Genomic DNA, 23,581 nt, shown 5'->3' on the forward strand with positions numbered 1-23,581 from the left:
AGAACTTACTAGTTTTTTTTATCCTTTCCTCTCATTGAGAAACAATAAGATGTCTGTTTATCGTTATCGATGTTTCTATATGTAATAATAAAGTAATTTATATAAGGTAATGGTTTATGTTATTCACGCATATTTATTTATTTATATATCAAAAATTAATTACGATCATATTACTTTTGATGAAAATTCTTTACCTTCTTTTGTCATTCCTGGACCAACCGGTATATCTACAGCTCCTTTCTCTAACATCCTTTTCAACTTCTCATTTTCCTCTCGAAGTTCTCTTATGAGTTTTTCTGTAGGATCTTCGTTAATAATAGCAACCGTTTTAATTTGTTTGGCACGATCGGCTAAATAATCATTATAAAATTAATAATTGTTTTACTGTATATATATATATATATATATATAAACACAATAGAAAGTAAGAAAGAATTTACCGTATCGAAGAGTAGAAAAGGTTTCTTCGTAGTTAATATCGGCTGGACTGATGGCGGCTATCTAAAATAATTATTTGGTTCATTATGTTTATTGGCGATAAATAGAAAGTTTTCAAATTAAAAAATATATATATAAAGTACCTAACTAACCATAATTGTTTTACTGTTTCCACCAAGAGCATTCATCAAAAGTCTGGTTAACACAGATTCTCGGTAAGGCACTATATATTCNAACGTTTAATTTCTTTTACTTTAAAATAATACTTTGAAAATCCAAATGATCCTATTTACGAAATATATAATTTAGTGAGATTAAAATGGATTTATACCAATCGTTGATGAAGTCTAGATTGTTGTTTCTTCATCAATAATAATTCAACTATTATGCTTTGTTTATTTGGATCGACTGTCTGAAAATAAGCGATATTTTAGCAAAATTTTATTCAAAATTAATATAAAAATTTGGATGTATTACGTACCCTTCCATTTATCCTAAATCCATTCATTAGATTGTTAGCTTGGTTCATTAAATCAGCTTGAAACATTTGCTTTGTACTTTTTCCTTTTGCCTTAGCCATGGCCGATTTTCTTGGTTTCTGTTTACCCCACACCTGTACCGTAATGTATCCATCTTGAATATAATCTATCATCTACAAATAAAAAAAAATAATAGATAGAATATATGAGATTTTATATCAGAAATTTTAAATTAATATCGTACTTGAGGCGTGACTGGATGAAAGGAAAATAATTTTTTATGATTAAAATCCGGGTTGGAAGTATCGCTGATGACTTCGGTGACTGTATCTTCTTTATCTAAATATACTCTATATCGGCAGTGTATATCCTAAATTAGAAAATTAACAAGCTTGAAAAATGTTTAATTAGATACCTAATTAGTTATTAAAAAGATATAATGATTTTTATTTTGTCAATTAGTCTCAATTCACTATTATTAAAATCATTAATTAAGAGAAATTTAGTGTATTTTAGTGAATAAAATTATCATAAATTATTTAAAAGAGATTTAAAAAATGTTTGAATCTTACTGTGAATCTCGTTGGCAAACCTCTACATCCGTGAATTTTAAAAATAAAATGTAAATCTCTTTCGATTAATTCCAATGGATTATCTATGAACATATCGTCGTTTTCCGTATATTCTAGTCCTTCTGGGGAACAAGGCATTATTTCGACCTGTAAATATATTATTACACATGTTTTATTATCCATTATATGCCGAAAAAAACGTATTAAAATCATCGACTAAAATTTTCACATTATATCAGGTATCATATATTTTAATTTTCCATTTTTTTCATCCGACATCCTTGCCACTCGATTGTGTTGCGGGTCAAATCTGCAATAACGGCATTTACAATACTTTATTGCTTTTTCTAATTTTCTTCTCATAGTTACGAGCCATAACCAAATTCTGATTTTGTTACATAAAGATCCTCATATCCGCCAAATATTAATACTTATATTTTATTTATTGATATTATGTTCGGATATTTTAATAGAAAAATAATGAACTGTGAAAAATTTCCTTAGATTTTTGAAAAAGTTGCAATAATTTTGTTCGCTGTAGGAATTAAAGAACTAACTAGATAGCAAAGGATGATAAAGGAGTAACTTTTTATAAGGAATTTAATGGTGTTGCTGAAAGTCACTAAAATGATAATCATAGTAGCCAAAATTAGAACTAATTTTTACTTTGCCTAATAAGCAACAGTAACAAAGGCTAAAAGTATTTTCTTTATGATAATTTCTGATCCTAAATAATATGAGCTTATTAACATTGGCGTAGTGGTTCCACGGATAATCAAAATATGTGATAACGTTACTGTTACTTAAGCTACAATGCAAAGCTTAATACAATGCTTCTAGACTAGTCTTGAATGTGTTCCTAGTTGTTCTAGAGCAGATCTGTGCATGGATATGATACACATTTTATTTAAAATTAGATAGATTAAAGTCGAGACCAGATATGGAAAGTTTAAAAGCAGGAGGCTCCGATTAACTATGTACAAAGTTCTGGTATAAACCGGAAGCCACGTTATTTCAATTCAAATATTTTCCCCTGAAAAGAGTTAGATAGATGAACGGCACGACTCTATTGTTAAGGAAAGGTATGACTGTAGGGGCAAAGCATTACTAATTTGTGGTTGAAAGCATATAACTTACAATAAATAAATTAAAAATATAATTAAAAATTCTAGCCCGGCATTATGACAATTTCACAATAAATAATTGTTCGTTTATAATTATTTATGCATCAAAACGGATTAATTCTTTAGTTGGATGAATATACGTGCTTCCTTTAATATAAAAATGATTTTTAACAGAAAAAAATGCATGAATATATTGTATAATACTGTAATTATAAAGATGCAAAAATTTCACATTTTTGAAATTAAGCATTTTAAATGCTTAATTTGAATGGTTTGTAATTATAGAAGTATCAAAAGGATGCACTAAAGTTAAACATTTTCAAAACAGAATAATTACTTTAGAACTGGTGTCTCAAACTCAAACGCAGCCAAGAGCCAGTCAAATAATTGTATATCAGATGCCGGGCCGTATTTAATATTATTCGGTAAACCGAAACCTACTGTAAACTAAAAAAAAGGCTTTAACAAGGACCCTTTTGTTGCCAGGCCTTTACGACTTATTTAAACAGTTATAAGTTTGCATTTTTTTTCTGTTTTAATCTCCGAAAGATATTACAAACATTGATTTTTAGGAAAGAAATCAAGGCCGCGGGTTGGATAAGAAACCTTAACGGGCCACCAGTTTGCAACCCTGCTTTAGAACAAAACACTATCAAAATTTACATAATGGTGTAAGCAAACTAATGAAGTTCAATTACAGTATTTACGAATATCATAATTTGTTTCATAGACAGAGTAATATTATTTTCAGAGCTATAACTTACATTCATCATTCCAACTTCAGATCCTTTATAATCTATTATCTCTAATTGCTCTTTTAATTCTACCTGTAATATTAACAAACGCATAATTTTAATAAAAATAAATTTAAATGCGCTTAATATAATTTAATAAATAAAATAGTATGTAATGTAATGTACAAACCAAATAAGCTAAAGGTTGCAGATAAACTTGTACATTGCCAATGCGTACATCAGTTTCTGGATCTTCTAGAAATGGATCACGTTCCTAAAGAAGAATATAGATTATTAGTAAAAATTATAGAACTTTATCTTTCAGAACATTTTATTTTACATCTTACAGGAGGTAAATCCCATTCTTCTTCACCCATTTCGTAATTTTGATACATTTCTTTCATCACATAGAGACGATTCAAAAATTTTTCTTTTGGCCATTCGAATTCTTGCGAAGTCTCTAAATTTCGCATTTTTACATATACCTTTAAGAATTAAAACCAATATTAATCGAATTATTACGAAATTTACCTAAAGATAAAGTACACTAAACAAAGACAAAAAACATGGTTTCTTCTAATTTAAGAATATATTTGTTATGATTGATTAATCAATTAATATGAAAAATGACACATTGTAAGCTATATGGCCTTATCTCCTTGTAGGTCAGGTCCACCGTAATAAGCACAATTTCGTCCATTATGGGCGTACCTGACCTGTAACGGCATCGATTAATGTAGGTGACGGATGGAGAACGATGTCTAATTTGTGCTGACCATTATAAATTATAAAGTCTAAAGTGGATTCGGATCCGCAGTGATAGTTAACATCGTTATATGCGACCTTCTGGCCGACGCATATTTCTTATTAATAATAATGATAACAATTTTCAACGTGAAAATTTATTAAAATCATAGAAACGATTTTCTTTTCAGGTTGAGATTCTATTTATTAATTTTACGCACGCTTTTATTTAATGCATAAACTTCAATTAAGTTTTAATTATAAGCCTATAAGAGAAACTAACCTCCGTTCTTCCCGTTAGTTTACCAAGTAGTTGAGGAGCTATCAGTAAAATTTCAAATTTAACCCTTTTGTCTAATTCTTCACTTATGGCATTAGCTTCTTCGACACCAGGAAGCACTTCTAACAAATCTTTGTTTAGCAAGGCAGTTTCTGTAAAGAAAATAAGTCAAAGCCATTTTATTATTCAAAAATTAATTGTATATAAGACTATATTTTTAAAAAATAGTTAATCGATACATTGAAAATAATAACAGACCACGAGAATTATCTTCTGAAGCCATATTGATTCCGGCTTTGATGGCGATTTCTTCTTGCGCTATTTCGTAAGTTATTTCGGGATATTTTTTATTTGATTTGTTTCTTTCTTCCGGATTTACAAATATGTACAATTGGGTAGTGCCAAACATTATCCTAATAAAAAAGACATTTTTAAAAATAGAGTTTCTTTTTAAAAAATTCTAATTCGATAACAAACAAACAATAAAAATCGATTTAAAAGTGTAATACCTATCATTATGTTGTAAAGAAATTTTGTTAGAAACGGAATCGCCATTTATTAAGACCCTAGCATCATTGGTACACTTTTCTAAAGTTACACCCCCATACGTTTGTACTCTTATTAGTGCGTGCTCTGGCTGAATACTGAAAAAAAAATAAATTAAAAAAAGTCAATATTTATAAACTTTAGTCAATATACAAAGGAAAATGATAAAACTTCTTTATTTAGATTTTATTTTAATTAGTTTTATTACTTTTTAACGCCTTTTATAAATAATAATAATAGCTTATAAGATAATAAACTCGTATAGCTTTCAGTAGTCTTTTTTTTAATATTTTATAGCATATGTAATAGAGAAAATAAGTAATTTCTGCTCACAAGAAATCATTTCAGATAACGATACTCAGTTTACAAAGTAAATTATTAAGCAAATATTACTATGATATGTTATTAAAGTAAAATAAATTTATGTTACTAAAGTGAAATGAAGCTATATGACATAACGTATTACCTGTTTTTTTAATTAGTCTGCTGATTATAAGTCAAAATACATTACGCAAGTAAATAACGAGTATTTTATCAAATAGGCAAATTTAAATAAATTTTTAAATAGAATTCAATGTTACAAAATGTCTTTTAAAAAATATCGTATGACAAAAACAGAATGAATTATTTTAAAAAGTCGTGTGATATTATTTCATGCGAAAGACTCATGAAATTCCATGCATAAGATCTGAAAGAGGAATAAATTGAGTCTCATTTAATTTAGAATTAATAAAACCAAATTAAAATCATCCTTTAATATATTTTATCAATAAATAGAGGATATATTTGGTATTAGAAAGGAGTTTCATTCGAATGAAAATAATCAATCATTCGATTATCTAAATTTTTCGAATGATTAATTCGTGTATCACTTTGGTAATTTTGGCTTTAAAAATCACGAAAACATTGTCAAAAAGTCTTCGATTACAATCGAAATTTTGCAACAGAAAATTATTTTAAAACACAAGGGTATGATTTTACTTCATTGAGAAGAACTGCAGTCACACACAGTCTGATAGTTGTATATCAAGTATCGTAAAACCAATAATAAATTAAACGAGTTATTTTAATTATATATTTGATATGTTCCTATTTGGTGGACAATTAAAACAGTTTCAGTTTTTAAGAATATGTTATTTATTTAAATAAAAACATTTAAAAAAGTATAAATTAAAGTAATATTTAAGTATAATTAAAAATAACTTTATTAATAACGCAATTTTAAAACTAGTTTTTATGCATAATGTAGAAAATATGAAGTGATTATAACGTCCTTTGAGCGCTAAATATCTGAAAAATTGCAAGAATTTAGCCAAAAGAATAAATTTTATAGATTTGTATGATCGTTCGATTATACAAATCATTTAAACGAACGCATTACTATTAACATTTAATCGCGAGTCTAGATAAATAATGAAGTAGAGAGTATGAATTGGTAGTGATATTCGAGAAGAGAAGCATTACATGTATAAAGTAATTATAACAAGTAAAGACCGAGGAATATAAATTTTTGATGTGTTAAAACGATTATAAGTTTATCTAAAATTATTGTTATTCAAGTGATGCTTTTAAGCGATATGTTGGATTAATGAGAAATGTTAGAGTGGAGTTATAGTACGTTTTCAAGAGAGGAGTGAAATTAATCCGAAATGCACATTGTTTATCAATGATGTAAGAAATAAAAAGATAAAAGTCATAAAAAATCATTATTCGAAACAGATATTGGGCTGCAATTTTAAAAAATTGTAGACCTATAAATTCCCATTGTCGTCCGTCTGTTGTCTTTCTTTAATCTCGAGAACGGAGTTAGATACATGAAAGGCGAGACCAGATATGGAAATTTTATATGCGACCTTCCAATGCAAAACAGAAGTCATGTTATTTCAATTCAAAAATTTCCCCTGAAAGGCGTTAGATAGATGACCGACACGACTCTATTGCTAACAGGAAAGTATGATGTACAGGGGCAAGACACTACTAACTTGACGTGGAGAGCATATGTTTTAAATTAAATACATTAAAAATATGATTAAAAATTGCAGCCTGGCATTGTGACGATATCACAATAAAATAATTGCTCGTGTTGTTAAAAGATTCAAAAATTTCTATTTTGAGACATTTATAGCCTACTGTAATAAATTGTTTACAGTTCATCCAGATTTAGCCAAATAATAAACAAAAGAGAACTACGATAAAAAATTATTTTAAAAGAATAATATCCTCTTCAATTATATTTTTTCATATAATTATCAAATAATTAGATTTTAAGAAAATAAATCCGTGAAATAATTTTCGATATATGAATGCTCGATAATAGTTATTTTTAAAGCTATTTAATGATTTTATGGAAATTGTCTAAACTTTCAGACAGATTATGTAAAACTAATAAAATTTGAAATCAGTGTTATACTTATTTCTAGATTAATATAGAAATTTAATTAAAAAAGAAAACATAATAATAACCTGGGTCCAAGTAAAACGATATCCACATCTCCTTTTCCAACCACATTATCTCCGAATTTTAATATGTGAACAATTTTACCCGAAAGTTGAGGATCAAAATTAAGATTAGCGAGATGAGGATATTTCTTCTTTTCTTCCTCCAACTTTAGCTTTTCTTCTTCTTGCTGCAAAAATATAAGCATAAATCATTTAGCTGTTTTTAAAAAATATATTTTTCTTTATACGAAAAGAAGAAACTTACTACTTCTTGATGTCGTTTAGCAGCATCTAACTTTTCATCGTAACTCTGTTTAATTTCTTTGATTTCTCGATTATTTTCGGCCATAGCTGCCTTCATCTCTTCTTCCCATTTCTTTTTTAATCTCGCGATTTCTATTATAAAAAGTACAGAGTTTCAAAATAAATGTTTTTCATACATTACTAAGTAAGACTTTCGCCCTTACTGCATACTAAAGTATCGATTATCAGTTAAAGATACCGATATTCTAGAAGTCAATTAAAGTATCGAATGATCACGAAACAGATTAAAAAGTTATCGCACGTCTGTTTTATTTTTCGATTTGATATTCGTTTTTAAAGTTTTGATTTATGAGATTTATAGTTAATCTATATTATTGAAACAACTCAATTAAAAACAATGGAAACTTAATATTTATAAACCAATACTGCTAAGAATATAAACTGATTTTCATTATTAAAAATATTTTATAATGTATACAATACTTTTTTTTAATAAATATAAATTTTGGATAAGTTTGTCTTCTTGACCTAAAACTCCTTTCTTAAATTCAAAAGCAAACAAACAAACAAAAATTCAAGAAATGACAATATATTTTATTCGAGAACGTATTTAATTGTTATAATATAAATTTATAAAATGAACATCATGTAAATGAAGTAGAGACGATGAAAATTTTATCACAAAATACACGTTTCTATCTACAATAGTGGAAGATCTCAAAGATAAACTGTGAGTTGAAGGTGTGGATTTTTTAACAGCACGCTTTAAACATTCAATAAGTGCATTAGATGAATTGCAGGATCTTACATTAAATAATGAAATTTAAATTAGACAATAAATATATGAGTATAGCTAATGATGAGTAAAATAAACTTATAAACATTCATATCTACAATAGTGGAAGATCTCAAAGATAAACTGTAAGTTGAAGTTGTGGATTTTTTAACAGCACGCTTTAAACATTCAATAAGTGAATTAACTGAATTTCAGGATCTTACATTAAATAATGAAGTTTAAATTAGACAATAAATATATGAGTATAGCTAATGATGAGTAAAATAAACTTATAAACATTCGCAATAAGTAATTTATCCTTTATCATAATTTTCTTTATAATTTTTTAATATAAATTTATCTGACACTGATATAAAATATTTTTACAATTATAGTTTTAATAGATTTTAAAGTTAAAAAAGTAATTTTACAATGTATATAGTGTATGTGTAGTGGCCTGTATTTTAATTTTAATTGCATATCTGTGCAATATTATTTTTTTATTGATATAAAATTTCATTCAAAGACTCGCATATATAAAATTTAATTTAGTGGCATTACTTATTAACGGAAATTAATTTTATATATCTATCTTCGAGCGAACGAATTTCAATTTTAAGAAAAATAATTAATTTAGTTTATATATATACCTACATAAAATAATATATATGCTGTCATTCTGTACAAATTATGTGTTTAATTTTGTAGAATTTTTTCAAGAATTAAAGAACGATGATACAAAAATAAGAATTTAATAAAATAACAAACTTAGACTAGTTTTTTTTATCCTTTCCTCTCATTGAGAAACAATAAGATGTCTGTTTATCGTTATCGATGTTTCTATATGTAATAATAAAGTAATTTATATAAGGTAATGGTTTATGTTATTCACGCATATTTATTTATTTATATATCAAAAATTAATTACGATCATATTACTTTTGATGGAAATTCTTTACCTTCTTTTGTCATTCCTGGACCAACCGGTATATCTACAGCTCCTTTCTCTAACATCCTTTTCAACTTCTCATTTTCCTCTCGAAGTTCTCTTATGAGTTTTTCTGTAGGATCTTCGTTAATAATAGCAACCGTTTTAATTTGTTTGGCACGATCGGCTAAATAATCATTATAAAATTAATAATTGTTTTACTGTATATATATATATATATAAACACAATAGAAAGTAAGAAAGAATTTACCGTATCGAAGAGTAGAAAAGGTTTCTTCGTAGTTAATATCGGCTGGACTGATGGCGGCTATCTAAAATAATTATTTGGTTCATTATGTTTATTGGCGATAAATAGAAAGTTTTCAAATTAAAAAATATATATATAAAGTACCTAACTAACCATAATTGTTTTACTGTTTCCACCAAGAGCATTCATCAAAAGTCTGGTTAACACAGATTCTCGGTAAGGCACTATATATTCAAATTAATTTAAAATATTTATAATTATCTTTCAATTTGTAAGTAATAATAATAATTATTATCATCATTTTTTTATATTTAAGAATTAAATTTAAATAATAATTTTTTAAATTTTAAACAAACAATTCAAATGAAATTCGGAATAAAAAACGAATTAAATATTAATTTTTTAAAATTGTTTTGTAAGATATTTTTAAAACAATTTACATTTTATTTGTGATTTTTTAAATATCTAGCTAATAAACGAATAGATATTTGTTAATAATAAAATGATATAAATTCGTTAGTGAGAATAATTTATTTTTATATTTTTATGCACAGTACAAACATATTTTTAGAACACATTGTCACGCAGTTTAACAGAGTTCAATATGTCATTAAATAAATAACGATGGGATGTTCCATTTTTACTAAATTGTAGGTTACACTCTACAATCATAAAATATTCATAGAACTTCAGAGAAAATATAATCGTATATCGCTTTAATGCGCTCTCAATTTTTTCTTTAATCTATTATCGGAAAAATATGATAATTTAAACCAACATAAATTTTTGTATATATTCGTATTAAAGATTGAAAGCATTTTAAATCATTATTAAGACCAATATTTTATATAAAATTAACTCATATATAGGAATTTAAACAATTAACAAGTCAAAATTATTGTAACATTGCAATTTTTAATTTATTTAATTTAAAATATATGCTCTCCATCTCAAATTAGTAGCATTTCACTCCTGTAAATCATACTTTTCCTGAAAACAGCAGAGTTATGCCGGTCATCTATGCACTGTAACTTTGTTCTGAGGAAAATTTCAATTGAAATCACTGAAAGTACTAGACAGTTTGTAATAGTTAATCGGGACCTCCTACCAATTAGCTTTCCAAATCAAGTCTCGACTTTAATTTTAAATCTATTTAACTCTGTTCTCGAGATTAAGGAAGGACAGACAGTGGGCATTTATAGATCTACAATTTTTACAAATTGCAGCTCAATTAATCACTATAAATAATATTAAAGCAAAGTAATAATATTTTGCTTGATAAAACTAAAAATTTCAACGAAAAAAGTCATTATTTACCTACCTCTAACATTTTTACCACCCGCTCTCTCGGCCAATGCGTGTATGCATTTTCCCAAACAAGATAGGGATTGGTTAATGGCTGCACTTTCTTTAAGTCTATCTCCAGTAGCTCCCGTCGTTGCTACTCTTTCACTGTAATATATATATATATATATATAAAGCTTTCACTTATATCCTATAACAGCTTACTTGTATGATATAATAAAAACATTTATGGCAAATTTAGGCATCATCAATAATATAGGCACGCTTCTTACCTACTTAATTTCTAATTAAAATTATTCTCTATTTATTTACAACGTATAATTTATATAAAGTTTAGTACATATTTTAGCACACAATTAACAGAAAAACCACCAAATTTTTATTTTAAGTACTTAAAATGTTGGGATATTTAGATTTTTCTAGTTTTATTTCACTCATAAATATGAGAAATTCAGTCAATATTTCGGTTAAGATGTACATTTGGGGACCGAAAAATGAGTTTTTTCTTTGTTTTCAGATAACGTTTTTGTGTCTGTGACCGATTTAATATACCCATAATAAGTGAGAAACGGCGTAACGTGGGGAGACAATACTGGCATCAAAAATTCTTTATTTTCACGCGATGCAAATATTGATTTTTGCAACCATTTCATACCGGAAACGGAAGTTATTAACATTTATTGTTGCCGAGCGCATCGTTCGCGTCGCATCCGCATTTATGATGGATCGCATCGCGTCTATAAACATTTAAATACATTATGGAGAAGGTGTATGGCATTTACATCTGACTTTATCTTTTCAAAATCTTGATTTTCTATTTCGCTATAATTCAAGAATCATTCATTCCTGTAATTTCTGAAATTTTTAAGAATAAAAGTTCCAAAAATTCTCCTTCATCGAGTGTCTTTACAATCAGAATTTGAAAAAAAAGAAAGGGGAAAAAAGTTAATATTCTAAACGTAAATTTCTTCCCAGATGCCAGACAATTTTAAGAAATAGATGAAATCGAAAACACAAGAAAAAATAAAGAAATTTGGTGTACAGCCAATATTTTAGTTAAAATATCCTTAGGCAGTAAGAAAGCTGAGTTTAATTGATGAGTTTCCTATACAACCAAAGGCAAAGACAATACGCATCAGCCTTAACACTCAAACGATTATTTAGTTGAGGAATAAGAATTATATTCATATGATATAAATTGAAGTTTTATAAATTGTATGAATATGCCAAATGACGAATCATTGTTAAAAAAAATTAAATTTAAATTGTAAAATCTGTTAACAATTAATTATAAGTAAAATTATAGAAGTCGTCAACAAGAAAGTTATTTAATTTGAAGTATTGTTTAAATTAGAAATGTTTATTACGCCAATTCTTCAATTTGAATAGTAATAGTAGTTTGAACAGAAGAAAAATACTAGACAATGAAACAAAATCTTCATTATTCCAAATTTCTGTGATATAAGAATATAATTCTTCCAAAGGAAAGGTATTTTAAAGTTTTAATTTTCTTCACGGTTTACGGTTTCAGTAAACTTTTAATAGTCTATTATTTATTTATTTACTAATATTTTATATTTTTAACATCATCTGTTTTTACAGAAATGCCTTGGAGAAATTTGATGACAAGAAGAGTAAGTTGCATTAAGATGTAATATTGAGAAGTGTTTTGTCATCTTTCGGATAACTTTTAATCGATAAATATTTTACTTTTAGTTATTATTTTATATTGTTTAGATTTAATTTTAAAAATATTACATTAATCACAGTTATAATAAAATTTTGTCATTTAAAGTTTTATTGATCACTGAGAAAACAATTTACTATTATTTATATTAAATTAATTATTTAAAATAAAATATTTTCTGACAACTTTAAACCATTTATTAATAGATTCGAAATTATATTTACTTTTAGAGATGTTAATAATGACGTTGCTTAATTAAAATAATCTAAATTTGATTTGCGGATAATATCTTTGATGACATTTAGGATGTATTTTAAAGTTTCAAAAATTAATTGCCTATGCACTTATAGTATTTGTTATATCTTCATGTAATGTTACAAGCCGCATAAGTGTACAACTTAATATTATTATTATTATATTATTGTAACATTAAATGTTGACAATATGAAATATAAATTAAGGCACAAATGTTTCATACTATCAACTGCGATTAGGCCAGAGTACTAAGTTAAGATAATCACATAACCTTAAGTTTAGTAATATTCGATTATCTAAATTATCTAATCTAACTTATCCTTCAATAACTTAGACTTGACTCAATTTGACCCGAGAAATATCACTATGCATCCATATAGAAACGTAATAATTACTTTTAAATTATTAAATTTAGTTCAGTAATTAATTATTTTAATAATTATTATTTAAATTTTATATTAAATGGAAGGGATTTGAGAAGAAAAGACCCGTATAATGAGGGTTTTTTTTTTGTCACAATCCTTAATAGAGCAGTTTAATGGAAGTTTCTAAGCATTAGAACATTTAAGTGTAAACTTATTTTAGAAAAATAATTGTAAGTTTTTATATATCGAAATATTTAAAAGCGAGGGCCTTTTTTAAAATCATTTCCATTATGGATTCGACTAAGCCCATAATGGGGTCGGTCGAGTGGTAAGAGACAGACCACCCCAGAAAAATTCGTAGGGATTTTTGACTCCTCGGATTTTCTTGCAGATCCTACCAGATCGAAACCGTCTCGTCTACTCAGCCATCTTGTTAAACGTTAAACGAATGGATATTTATCTATCATATTCACAATATATGTCTATTATTAACTATAGGCTATAATAATAATTAAAATACAATTCGATAACTACCGTTTAAGGAAGAATATTTATCAGATTCTATCCCAATCAAAAATTAACGTTAAATAATAATAATAAAAAGAAAGGAATTGTTTTATCTGTCCTCTCTTTTAAACTTTATGTAGATTCCTATTATAAAATTTGAATAAATCCGTTTTTAGTTAATAGAGTAAAGAAAAAATAAAGATCAATTTAATGTTATTTCTCACTAAATATAGATTAGATCAGGTCATTAGAATCAGAAATCAATAAATATATATAAATTTTATTTTTTTGCCTAAATCGATTTTCTCTGTCATTTCTTTGGAAAATTGAATCACGATAAAAACCATTTTTGATTTTCTCTAAGGAATAATAACATTTTCTAAAGCGAAAATAAAAAAAGGAAAAATGTAAAAATTGTCTTATTAACTAGAGAATAAGGGGGGAAAATGTGAGAAGAATAATTATTATCCGAAATGAAACGATTTTGATTAGAATAACAACAAAGAAAACGTTAAAATAAAAATAATTACTTTTATAACAGGAAAGAAAAAATCGAATAACTTTATTTTTTGTATTGACTTTAGCTTTTATTTTCTCATTTCGATATAAACTAATTAACCTTATTTGTACGAGATTGAAGCGAGATAGAAAAGTTACGAGGCGACACGTTTATGAAACGATATATTTTTATTTTAGTACGGGAAAAGAATTGCAGGAAGTGCAGCAGATATTTTACGATGATTTACTGGAAATGATTCATCTATTAAATTATTCTTTTATAGCAATTATAATAAGAGAAAATAATATATAACTATACAAAAAGTAAAGAAAAAATGATATTAATAAATTTAAAAAAATAATTAGAAAACATATTTTTGCTTTATACGCCGTAATTCGTGTTTAGTGTCATAATTTTCAACATATTTTTCTCATTAATTTCTTCTGATTCAAAGAAAAATTTCATATAGAACCGTTTCTAGCAAGAAAAAACTAACTGGTATCGAAAAACAAAAATATTTCTCTTCGTATTTACGGTTGTAAAAGCAAATTTACTTTGCTTCAGTAATGTAATTGGCACTCGTAAAATTGTTGATGCTGAATAGAAAAAGAAATCTTTATTATCTCTTGTAATCTTTATCAATTTTGCAAAATAGATGAAATAAATCACATCTTTAGTGAATCTAAAAGTCTCTGATAGTGTGATCTTTATTTTAATTTTTACGCTATTTTAACACTGAGGAAAGTAGCCGAACAAATATATAAAGATAAGTCTATCTGATGGATTGCAATTAAAATAAAATTCAATTAAAAATAAAATCAGAAAGTGGATTCAGTTAATTTATTACATACAAATTCCCTGTAATATATAATGAAATTTTTAACTTTTAATTTATTTATAAATAATTTTTAAAATATACTGTAAATAAGTATCATTTTTTATTGTTTTTTTTAAATATTGTATATTAGCGAGTGAATAGCCTAAAAGTCAGTTAACCAAGTATTTTAAAATTAATTGTTAAAAAATAATCGTAAAATCTCTGTTAACTGAATTCATTTCGCGAAATAAACTTCATTTGTTTGTATAAATTATAGAACAATTTGTGTAGTTTTCGATTCGTTTACATATTTTAATGACCTCTCACGACGTACTTACATCTTTTTCAATCTTTATTTTACTCTTCAGACATATAAAAATTACATTATATATATATATATATATACAAATTCTTGAAATATTTAATAAAAAATAATTTGGCCTGATAACGTTTAAAAATGAAGAAAAATACAGATTATTATTCTGTGGAAATGATGATGGCGTCATTAGATTTAATTTATTCACTTAATAGGTTAAAAATGTCTTTTTGGACTCCCAGTTATGAAGAAAAGTCGCGTAATGTTTGCTGTAAACTGTCATTTACCCCATGTTGTAATTTAATGTAAGTCTTGTTAAATCATAATCATTATTCTGTATGAAAGTTTAAATCGACGTTAATGAAAATCATCGCATATTTTTCTTTAAGAAAATGTATTTATTTTGTATTAATATTTCTAACGCTTTTACTGCTATTACTGATATCGATGATAACATTAAGTATATAATTACAACTTGAAAGTAACAATTAGGTTACGTAGGGTCTATCCATAAATGATATTATGCAGGAAATCGTTACAAAGGGGTGAAAAGTGTTTACAAAAATGTTATGTAATGTTAGAGTTTCACTCCTTTAGAAATAAAAGTAAATCATTCGGTTACTCAAGTGTTGCGTAGAGAATCGTATTGTTTACGTCACTGTTTTGTATGTTACGGGTGTAATTAATTGAATAATACTACCGTTCGATACTCCTTGTTGTGTGTCACTCCTTAGTACAATTAAGCGGAAGGTTGGTTGATCCAAGATAATGCATTAGGTAATTTTAGGGGTGGGTATGCGCGGCAGCGTTACGAAGTGTTACAGGGGTAGGATGATAATTGGAAAGTATGAGAATATCGTTACGTAATTTATGGACAACCCTTAATAGTAATTTTGATATTTAAAGATTTCGGTTAAATAAAATAATGTTTTAAAAATTTTTAATGATTTAAAAATAATCTTTTCGACATCTTTCATTCATAAGTTGAAAACTTTGTAAATATTAAAATAAATTTAATTTACACACAAATTTAAAAATTCAAATGGCAATATTTTGCAAATTTTCTTTATTAATTATTCAATAGCCCAGGATTTTCATTCCAATTTTACAAATTTAAAATATTAGAAATATATTTAACTTAACATGAGTATAGATATAATTTTATAGTCGTAAAATATTGAAATAAAAATGCTTAAATATTTCGTAAAAAATTTAAGTGGTTAATTCAGTTTTATATGATTTTTCAAATAGTTTGATAGAATTACATTTTATAAACTCATTTTTCAAATTCTATTCTGTCAAATTTCTGAAGTTTATTTTCCGTCAATAAAACTAACTCATTAGTATCAAATTTTGAATATTAGACTATAAAAAGTTATGATTTTTAATTAATAAATTAAATTAGGAATTAAATAGAATTAAATTAAAATAGAATAAAAGGAATATAATATAATAAAGTTAAATTAAATTAGAATTAAAAGGAATTAACTAGAAATTATTTAGATATAACTAAATCAAGTTTTTTTTTGGTCAAACTGTAAATATACTTTATGTAGCCTAAATATTTAAATGATACATTATATATTTTATGAATAAATCGAATATCAGTTCCATTTTTAATTCTCCTACGTTTCGATAGATTTTTAGAAATAGATCGAATACATCGATAAAAATAGTGTATTGAATACTGAATATAATTATAGAGTTTTGGAAAATTTAAGACGTAAAATTCTTTAATTTTTCATAAAATTTTGGATATATTTTATGATAATTTATTCACTCCGAGTAAATTAACAACTACTACTCGTATCTAAGAATATTTGGATCTATACAGACTGACGTATTTGGTTCATATATATACGAATCTAAGCAGATTAACATACTTGAGATCCAAGTATATTTAAATATACGATTCAAGTTTATTTTCTTAATACAATCCAACACTTGTTAACTTATATATACAATCGGGTATTTGACAAAATAAATTTAAAATTCAATACAATAAAATTAATGTTACTCTCTCTTCAAGTTAACACAACCTTAAAATTTTTTTCCATTTTCTTAAAGAAAAAATGTATTAATAATAAGGTCCACGGATAATAAATTCACAACATATCATGAAGATATTCTTCTTCATTTAAATTACATAAAAATGGATTTTTAATAAAAAATATTTCAAAAAGTATTCAAATCTAATGTATTAATATTAAAGAAAATTGAAGTTTCCATTTCATTTATTTAATATAATTCAATTTAGATTAATTTCTTTTTTTATATTTGTTTTAAAATTAATAAATTAAATATCACAAGTCTGTCTTATTTGACAATTCTTAATATTTAATTTTGTAAAATGACATTTTATATAAATGAAAAAAATTCTTTTGAGGAACTTCGCTTAAATTCAATATGGAATGAAAAATAACAAATGCGACAAGGACTTTCAGGAAATTTTTAGAGTAGTTTATAAAATCAAAAAGATCATATTATATATTATTTATTCACTTATAATGCTTCTTTAATAAGTATTTATAATGTAATAATATTTATTTCTAAAAGTTTCAACTCAAAAGAAAATTAAAAGCTTCTTACATTTTACCTTGTTCATAAGATATAGTGAATAAACAAGTATGATTTAATTTATTAGAATTTTTTTAATATGGAACAAAATTAAATACATTTTTCTAGTTATTTGTAACGAAATAAATTATTATGAATATAAATAAGAATTTTAAAATTACGTTAAGAAAAAAAATTAATATAATATAACCAATATTATATTGTTTACGACTAAAGCTAGGACATGTAAGCAATAAAAATCATATAAATAGTCATAAAAATTATAACTTATATGAATTTTATAACTATTTATATGACTTTTAGTATCTAGATGACCTATCTCTATACATACAACCTTTAACATCGATGAATTATTTTAATTATCTCTTAATCGTCAAATGACAAGGAATAATATCTATATTAAGTTATGGTACATATCAGATATCTTATCTATTTTGCAACAGAATCATTAAATATGAGATTTAAATATGTAAAACTATAACTAAATTAGTAGAAAGTTACAGAATCAAATTTTATGTTATATATACAATATAGAATAATATCGTCACATGTTAAACAATCTAGTTTAAACGGTTTAAATTTACTCAATCCATTAAAAAAAATATTTTACAACATTTAATCTCTGTACATTTAATTATAATAATGTAATGAGCTATGATATAAATTAAACATAGTAATTATGGAGTATTTAACTTCTTTGTAAATTTCTTTCTATAATAAATAATTATAAGAATATTTGCCAAATATTTTTAGTATGTTTTATTAAAATGTAAAAGTAATATACAAGAAAACACTTCATTTATTAAATGAACTTATAAACTTTTAAACAAAGTTTAAAAGTTTATATGTTCAGATAAAATCCATTANATATTTAATTAACACTAAAACTACAAACTAGAACATGTTTAATTTAATTTTATTAACAAATCTTCATTTATACCAGGGATTTTTCTATTTTCACTATATTAAATTGTTTAAAAGTTATAGAAGGAACGAGCAATCATCTATTGTGAGATTATCATAATGTCGGTCTGCTATTTTTAATCATATTTTTAATTTATTTCATTTAAAATATGTGCTCTCCATCTCAAATTAGTAGTGCTTTGCCTTTGTACATCATACTTTTCCTGTTAACAACACAGTCGTGCCGCTCATCTGTCTAACACCTTTCAGGGAAAAAAGTTTTAAATTGAAATAACTTGACTTTCGATGCAAACCGGAAGTTTTTATATAGTTAATCGGGGCCTCTACCTAAGCTTTCCACATCTGGTCTCGACTTTCGTCTATCTAACTCCGTTCTCGATGTTAAGGAATGACAGACAACGGACGGTGGGAATTTATAGGTCTACAATTTTTCTAATTGCAGTCTAATTATTATAAGTAATTATAGTTATATACAATTTTTAAAATAAAATTTTTACTTACTTGATCACAGAAAATGGAACCGTTACGATGATCGAGATCCGGAGTACAGTATCCATTTTCTAATTCTCTATAACCGTCGTGGGACCAATAACTATAATCATACGTGAATTTTTTTGGTTGTTCTTTAGGTGCATCGGGATTATACAGAAGAGTAATATTCCCTCTCATCGTTACGATATTTTTCGCATTTCTCTGTTTTTCACGTTGATTGTATAATAGGTTAAAGTATAAAATAGTTCAATAATTTGGCATTTATTTATTTATACTGATCAATATAGTGATATATTGTATTACACAAGTAAAGGGCCGTAAATGAACAGTACAAATTCTATCTCACTATTAGAGAAACATTATTTTTCTTACATAACTTCAGACAATTAATATAATCATTATAAAGCTATCAATTTATTTTCACGTTATATAATTTTCTGTAATATATTTTTAATTTTAAATGGTAAAATTGTTCCTCTTAACGTTGTTTGTTATAAAACCAGCGTTTTTGTAAAGTCAACTTAATAGAAAGTAAACACATTTATTGGAGAAAAGAGAGATAATTAGGCTAATGTGTTCCATTTCCGTGGCCATTAATTCAATAAAGGTAAATATTTGTTCAAAGGGAGAAAGTATTGTTCGATCTGCCAAACATAAGTAGAAGAAGGACTAGGGGAGAAAAAATTCAGAACGGGAAAATATTATCTGTCACACAGATAAATAAATCTTGTACATTCCATTAGATGCGATAAAGTCTTATAACATAAAAAGGATTTCGGAAGTACGACCGTAAATCTATCCAAAAACTTTTTATTCGATTGACGATTCTGCTCTTGTTAAATTTTTTTCTATATTTTTCTTCGTGACGACAATAACTTTAAAATTATGGTATCCATTTTCTAATAGTAAATTCGATTTTAACGTTTAAAAATACTTTCGATACGCTTATGGTTTAAAACGTATTGAATTTCGACAATTCTGGAAATATAAAATCGAATATATATCTTTATATATAATTATTTTTCAAAGTATTGTAGTTTAAATCTGATTTGTTTCATATATATCTCACTTTTCGAAAATCTCAATATATATAATATATAAAAATATTGTATTAAAACAGTTTTAAAGCAATTCTAAATTCAAATTGGTAATAAAGAATATATATATTCATTGTTTTTTTAAAGAAAATAATCTGCAATATAAAATTTATTTAAAGTAATTATTATAATAATTTAATCTTAGTTTCAATTTCAAAGCCTATAAAATAACATTTAATATAATAGAAATATATATTAAAACAATATTTTCATTTTATTCTTTACATTTCTAACTGTTAAAACGATGCCATATTGCAAGAGGCATCTCAATGTAGCCTAATACTTAACAGCTTACCGTCTATCGCCTTCTAAATTATATTTTAACAAATAAATCAATATTTATCTAAAAGGTAGAGAGAGTCCTTTTAACCTTACTAGGTGTGCTCCTAGTAATATGTTTTAGTACTAAAACCGACTTTGTAACGGTGGTTTAGTACTAAACCACCCTTACAAAAACACTTTACAGAAGATATAGGCTACAATTTCTGCCAATAATCTCTATATGTAATATACAATACATGCATGAAAACTTATTATTACAGTATAAGTTATTATCAAAGAAAATTAAACTTGTACAAGTTTATTTTTCTTTGATAATAACTTATTTATTAAAAAAATAATAATGGACATTTTAACTACAAACAAATTCTATTTCAACAAATAGATCAATATTTCATACAAAAAGTAAAGAAAAAATGATATTAATAAATTTAAAAAAATAATTAGAAAACATATTTTTGCTTTATACGCCGTAATTCGTGTTTAGTGTCATAATTTTCAACATATTTTTCTCATTAATTTCTTCTGATTCAAAGAAAAATTTCATATAGAACCGTTTCTAGCAAGAAAAAACTAACTGGTATCGAAAAACAAAAATATTTCTCTTCGTATTTACGGTTGTAAAAGCAAATTTACTTTGCTTCAGTAATGTAATTGGCACTCGTAAAATTGTTGATGCTGAATAGAAANACATTATAAAATTAAAATCAAATTTTAGTGATAATTGCTAGAGAATGAAATACAAGAATCGAAATCTCTGTAATGAACAAATTACAATTTTTGGAGAATAATTTTAGCTAAATCTTTATGTTATATATTGTCAATTTTATAGTTAAAAAGGATATACTTAACGGCTTTTAAAGAAATTAATTGTAAACTTTAATGAAACTCTGAAAATTTTCGTTTTCTTAACGAATTATTCAGAACTAAAATGTAATAAACCTGATTAAAAAAACTAAGAAAATACAGTAATAGGCATAATATTCCTACAGTTTTAAAACTATCAAAATATATAATTGGGCAAACATATTTTGGTATAAATAAAAAACAGACGTATTGAATTTCGAAAAGACGTAAAGATATAACAATACGTTCCAACTGAATGTGAACTCAGTTTTATAAACATCATATGTGAGGCCTGCACTGGATCAATTATTGTAGCCGTAAATGCGGACATAATTGTTTTTTGCTTATTGGAAACAATGCAAAAACTAAAACATAATTATTAATGTTTTATAATTTAAATTATATTTTATTCGTTACAATAATATTTAAGCTCGTGTTTGGGATTTGTTTCCATAATAAAATGTGATTTATTGCATAAAAAGTTAATCTCATATTGAAGATTATGAATACGATTTGTATGTTGACACTATTTTTTTTTTTTTGTTTCTTAAGGTCTTTTGTAGTAAAAATATAAATTCTGGCTGTAAAGCTGTCAATGGAGAAACAAAAGTAAAACCCAAATGGGAGAAACTCAGCAGCACTGCAATAAAAGAAAAAGATTCGAATTTTAAAGAAACAATATGCTTTGTTTTAATGAAATCTTTGTAGACTTGCTTGATACTGATAATACGTTTTGCTTAGAATTTTTTTCCACTCAGCATCTAGATCTTGTCCTAAGTGAGATTTAAATTTAGGTTTTTCTGAAGGAAGCGCAATATTTTCATCTTGTCTCTTGTTACATTGATTGAATATATTTTCTTCTATTTTTTATTCATCAAAAAACTAAATATTCTATAAAAGAAGCTATATAACTATTTTTCTTTTAACATTGTTCAACTATTGTTTCTCGTATATATCAATAATAACATAAAATTTTTAATTCTTATATTTAATTACGAAGTTTAAATGTTTATAGTTTAAAGATCAATAACTTTTATATTATTATCATTAAATATTTATATTTATAAATTAATTAAAATTAAAAGATAATATTTTGATTAAAATATTCTACTAATTGTTTAAACATTTCCGATTTACTTACCTTCCTGCCAAATCAACTAAGTTAACTACTGAAGTTTTTGAAGTTTCAAATTCGTTTCTTTTTGTTTTTTGTATCAGAGTAATTCCAACAATAGTATGAGCTCGACTATAAGAAAGATTTTAAAATAAATTATGCATTAAATATTAAAAAGTATTTTTGTTTTTTTTTATAGTGTTACTAACCTGCTGGTGGCATTCATATTAGTTGAAGCTATACTCCTATTTGTCGTCCCTTCGTCGATTCTGCTCTCTATGTCTTTATGTTGTGTCACCAAAAATGTCTTCAAACCTTCCGCTACATAATTCAAATATATAAAATTTTGTTTAATATAAAATATTTGCCATTCTCAGTATATTATAATTATGCTAATACTTTACCATAAAATCCTTTCTTTGGATGTTCTCGAACTTTTAAACCTCTTTTCCTATCTTGTGTGGGATTCAGCAGATCGCGAACAATTTCATTATAAATTTCCAGCATACTAAATCGTACCTGTCAATATAAAGTAAAAAATGAAATTAAAATAAAGCATTGTAAATTTTTATAAGAAAATCGATTTATCAATTGATGTAATAAATCAGCTTTCATGCATAATTGAAGATAAATCGAAATAAAATATTTAGATTAAGAACTTATTGAATGATATGAGATTAATATAATAAAGTACAGTAGACCCCCCTATAACGTGGTAGATACGTTCCACTTTATAAGAATTTCACGTTGTAGGAATCCTTAAATACATGAGCCAATCGCAGCCCGACACGTGTGAAGTTTACGGACTACGGCTGTTTGAAAGGTTTTCTTCCATAAAATTAATCGATTCTAGACTAATTCGACTCAACATTTCCAAAACACATATAATTTTTTGGGAATAATCCGTATA

The 23,581-nt window shown here is 25.6% G+C and overlaps 1 protein-coding gene across 1 annotated transcript in view; it reads right to left on the minus strand.

The window, feature by feature from the left end:
• LOC111615971 (kinesin-like protein KIF28P) overlaps positions 1-23,221 on the minus strand; it is a 38,179-nt gene extending 14,958 nt beyond the window's left edge. The window contains exons 1-19 of the mRNA XM_023357410.1: positions 23,076-23,221; positions 22,881-22,992; positions 22,699-22,803; positions 10,913-11,043; positions 9,745-9,815; positions 9,595-9,655; positions 9,355-9,510; positions 7,622-7,752; positions 7,381-7,544; positions 4,881-5,015; positions 4,630-4,784; positions 4,375-4,523; positions 3,695-3,832; positions 3,538-3,621; positions 3,378-3,440; positions 1,490-1,636; positions 1,162-1,287; positions 920-1,090; positions 770-850 (exon numbers count right to left, since the gene is read on the minus strand). Of these exons, the coding sequence (XP_023213178.1) occupies positions 770-850; positions 920-1,090; positions 1,162-1,287; positions 1,490-1,636; positions 3,378-3,440; positions 3,538-3,621; positions 3,695-3,832; positions 4,375-4,523; positions 4,630-4,784; positions 4,881-5,015; positions 7,381-7,544; positions 7,622-7,752; positions 9,355-9,510; positions 9,595-9,655; positions 9,745-9,815; positions 10,913-11,043; positions 22,699-22,803; positions 22,881-22,992; positions 23,076-23,178 (2,283 nt within the window). The 5' untranslated portion in view covers positions 23,179-23,221. The remainder of the gene's footprint in view (positions 1-769; positions 851-919; positions 1,091-1,161; positions 1,288-1,489; positions 1,637-3,377; positions 3,441-3,537; positions 3,622-3,694; positions 3,833-4,374; positions 4,524-4,629; positions 4,785-4,880; positions 5,016-7,380; positions 7,545-7,621; positions 7,753-9,354; positions 9,511-9,594; positions 9,656-9,744; positions 9,816-10,912; positions 11,044-22,698; positions 22,804-22,880; positions 22,993-23,075) is intronic.
• Positions 23,222-23,581: the final 360 nt, after the last annotated feature.

This window comes from Centruroides sculpturatus, unplaced genomic scaffold (assembly GCF_000671375.1).
Source record: "Centruroides sculpturatus isolate CEXI.00-Female unplaced genomic scaffold, Cexi_2.0 scaffold216, whole genome shotgun sequence".
Classification (NCBI taxonomy): Eukaryota; Metazoa; Arthropoda; class Arachnida; order Scorpiones; family Buthidae; genus Centruroides; species Centruroides sculpturatus.